The 4,068-nt window shown below is 42.0% G+C and overlaps 1 protein-coding gene across 1 annotated transcript; it reads left to right on the forward strand.

Annotated features, from left to right (window-relative positions):
- Window positions 1-3,102: 3,102 nt before the first annotated feature.
- LOC148953094 (uncharacterized) lies at window positions 3,103-3,768 on the forward strand. Its single transcript, XM_089087865.1, has one exon. The coding sequence runs from the start codon at window positions 3,103-3,105 to the stop codon at window positions 3,766-3,768; it is 666 nt and encodes a 221-aa protein (XP_088943991.1).
- Window positions 3,769-4,068: the final 300 nt, after the last annotated feature.

The raw sequence follows: 4,068 nt of genomic DNA on the forward strand, positions 1-4,068 counted from the left end.
CTGTATGTTATCAAATTTTCCTCCCAGTACTCTTAGCCTTACAAGTAGCATCAATAGAAGTAGTATTAGTAGTAAATGCAGCAGTAACTGCAGTATTTGCTAATATTGCAATATGTGTGCACATATTGCCTTTTGGTTTGACGGTCTTCCCCTTTAAGCATTCTCTGGAAGTTCCAACTTAATACCTAAATCAAATCTTGAGATACACTGTTTTGACAATTTGCATGCTGCGTCTTTTGATTTAGTTCGAATATCCCCTTAATATTGTAAATGGAGTAGTCTAGTAGTAGTAGTGGTGGTAGTTGTGGTAGCATTGGTAGCATGCAAATATTACCTTTTTGATAATCTCCCTTATCATTTCCTGAATTTTCCAAATTAATTTACTCAGTTATTCCTGTGTTACACCCTTTTGACAGTTCTTATATAACGTGTTTATACACATAACGTGTTTTGATTTAGTTCAACGTTCTCTGAAAGGCTCGCCTGAATGCCCTTCGTCATCTTGGAAAGTGTAGTTCAAACATGCATATCTTTCTCAATAACATATACTGTGTGTAAACAATGAATGAACTGTAAGCCTAGCTTACAGCTCTTGTTCTGAGAACTGTGGGGAGGTTGACATCGTCAAAGACATAATTACTGGACCCTTCAAGAAGGCTGATCAAAATAGATCTCTTAAAATTTTGATTGGATATGTTTTGGAGAATGAATAGCTTGGGGGGGAGCTGATTACCCTCTATTCATTTGTGACTCTTAAAAAGGAAACTAAAGCTTCGGACTGCCAACCAAATGAGCTCCATCCAATTGAAAGCTTACACGACCACCCATTCCATAAAAACTTATATGCCCCGGGGCATAACTTACAACCCTTGCCCATGGGCTCTGAGGAATTGTTACCACCCTAAGGACATTTTATACGATTTTTGGACTATTCGTAACATAATGGCTATCCCACAATTTCAATTGAATGTGTTTAGGGAAACGAGGATGTCAGGGAGGGGGTTTGTTGCTCTTCGCCATGTTTGACTCTTAAAAGTGAACTGAAACTATACATTTCAAATTAAATGAGCCTCTTCTAAAGTTCACACGACCAGCCGTTCCATACAAACCTTATATGCCCATTAGGTATTACTTACAACCCTTACCCCCAGACTCTTGGGGATTCTGTCCACCCTAAAGGCCTTATTATGTGACCTTTGGACGATTTTTGAGCGAATAGCTATCTCAGAATTTTTATCGGATCCATTTGTGGAAAATAGGATGTAGGGGAAAGGGGTTTCCCCCGATCAATCTTATCAAAGGAACTAGAATATCTGATTTCCAATCCGATGAACCCCTTCTGGAGTTTATATGACTACCTTTTCCATAAAAACCTTATATGCCCTTGGGACATAACTTAGAACCCTTGCGCCGAGGGCTTTGGGGGGGGGGGTCATTATCAAAGACACAATTTCCAGACCTTTCAATGCGCCGAACAAAATGAATATCTCCAAATTGTGATTAGATGTGTTTTGGGAATTGATGTGTGGGGGGGGGGGGGGTCTTGTTGCCCTCTAATCACTATTGACTATTAAAAAAGGTCTTTTCAGTTTTCAATCGAATGAATATTTTCTATGAATATTTTCAATCGAATGAAGTTTCTATGACAAGAAATAGCCATCTAAAAATTTCTATCAGATGCATTTCGGGGAAAATACGAGGTGTGTGTGTGTGGGGGGAGGGGGGGGGACTATCCACCCTCTGATCGCTTTGAATCTTAAAGGGGTATTAGAAACTCTGATTATCAATCCAATGAGCCCCTTCCGCAGTTTATACGACCACCCTTTCTATATAAAAAAAAACTTATATACCCCAGGGAATAACTTACAACCCTTAAACAGAAGGCTGTAGGGGGGGGTTGTCATCCTCAAAGACATAATTTCCGGACCTTGTTAACTACGCTGAACAATATGGTCATCTCAAAATTTTTATTGGATGTGTTGGGGAAAATCGGGGGCGTGGGAGGGGGGTTAGTTGCCCTCCAATCACTTTCGATTGTTAAAAAGGGCATCCTTTCTATATATTATATGCCCCCCAGGGCATAACTTACAACCCTTTCCCTGAGGGCTGTACGGGGTGGTGTCATCCTTAAATACATAATTTCTGGATCTTTCAACTACGTTGAAAAAAAAGTTTTCTCAAAATTTTGATTGGATGTGTTTGGGGAAATGATGAACGCGGGAGGAGGTCAGTTGCCCTCCGATCACTTTCGATTATTAAAAAGGGCACTAGTTCCTTCAATTTCTATCAGATAAATTTCGGGAAAATACGAGGTGTGGGGGAGGAGAGAGGTTATCCACCCTCCAATCACTGAATCCGAAAAGAGGCACTAGAACTTCTGATTACCAATCCAGTGAGCCCCTCCGACGTTTATACGACCAACCTTTCTATACAAACCTTATATGCCCCCAGGGCAAAACTTACAACCCTTTGCCTTCGGGCTGTCGGGGGGGGGGGAGGGGGTTGTCATTCTCAAATACATAATCTCCAGACCTTTCAAATACGTTGAACAAAATGGTTATCTCAAAATTTTTATTGGATGTGTTTGGGGGAATGGTGGGCGTGGGATGGAGTTGGATGCCCTCCCATCCCTTTTGAGTATTAAAAAGAGCACTAGCCGTTTTCTAGTTGAATGAGCCTTTTTCGAAGTTTCTACGACAAACCCTTTTGAAGTGCCCTGGTGTAAGACCAAAAATAATATTAATAATAATATATTTTGCCCACATTGCTCTTTACTTAAGCAGCGCTATTGCGCGGCCTACGATTATTTGTTATTGGGAAGTATATAGCCATTTTCTGGGGAGGGGGAGGTGAATTTTCTGCTGGGGGAATTTGCTAGAATTCCTATACTAAAATCTTTTTATTTGTCTTACTTTCTCTTTGTCGACTCGATTTTACATTTGAAGTTGTTAAGGCGAATTGTCCAGGGGAAAATTTTTACCGGGTTGGAATTGTCTAGAGTATCTCTCCGAAGGGGAGGGGATTTTCCACGAGAGAATTTCTTCATGGTGGAATCTTTCATGTGATAAATTCTCAGCAGACTTACTTATTGAACAAGAGTACATGCGAAGCCTAAAGACATCGGGAGGGCTCACTTGTGGTGGTGGCATTACTGAAGAACAGAGAGCGATTTGGGTCCTATCGAGGCCGGCGTGTCTTGAGGTCAACCTGTTGATGCAGAACCTGACGAATATCGGCTACTCTACAAGCGAGCAGCATCGTGACTTGAGTCTGAACGGACAAACCCGTGACTGTGAAGATAACGCGAAGTTTGTGGATTTCTTCAAAGTTTCATCCCCATTCAAAGGCAATGTACAACTGAGAAACGTTGCAAATGGAGTAACTTCATCTCCTGGCGTGAATATTGACAAAGCCAAATCTGCTGGAAAGAAAATCTTAGGCAAGATGTCAGAAAAGACCTTGAAGGAACACGTCTTTAAAAAGAAAGATCATGTGACTCTGATGACCACAAAAGAGTCGGGCTCTTCTGAGGTGGCGCACATCGACCCGACGCTACTTTTTCAGAGGTTCATTATCGTTGCCCAGAGATCTAGTCTCAAGGAAGATTATTTCAATTTTGAGCTCTGTACCATTCCTCCCGCTCTTTTCGAAAGAAACGGATTCATGCGAAAGGCCAACAAGCCCGAGCTAACAAAGGCAGTCTATAAGTCATGTGGGTTTGATGCTCAGTCCCCAAGAATACGTTGGGAATTACCAGCTTCGTCTTAGACGGGGGCGCGATCCTCCATCGGATCCCGTGGAAGGTTGCTTCCACACACAAGGCTATCACGTCTTCGTACAATCATTACGTCGAAAAAAAGTATCCCCGTGCAGTTGTCGTCTTCGACGGATACGACGGCGTTCCGTCAATCAAAGATGCAACCCATATGCGTCGAGCTGGATCTGTCGGCCGTGAAGTGTTATTTACCAAAGACATGAATCTATGCATGAAGAAAGAGGAGTTTCTTTCATGCAAGGAGAACAAATCAGGTTTTCTGAAGATTCTTGGAAGCGCTCTGGTAGCCATCG

This window comes from Artemia sp. Qi Xiang Cuo, chromosome 4 (assembly GCF_049724085.1).
Source record: "Artemia sp. Qi Xiang Cuo chromosome 4, ASM4972408v1, whole genome shotgun sequence".
Taxonomy (NCBI): Eukaryota; Metazoa; Arthropoda; class Branchiopoda; order Anostraca; family Artemiidae; genus Artemia; species Artemia sp. Qi Xiang Cuo.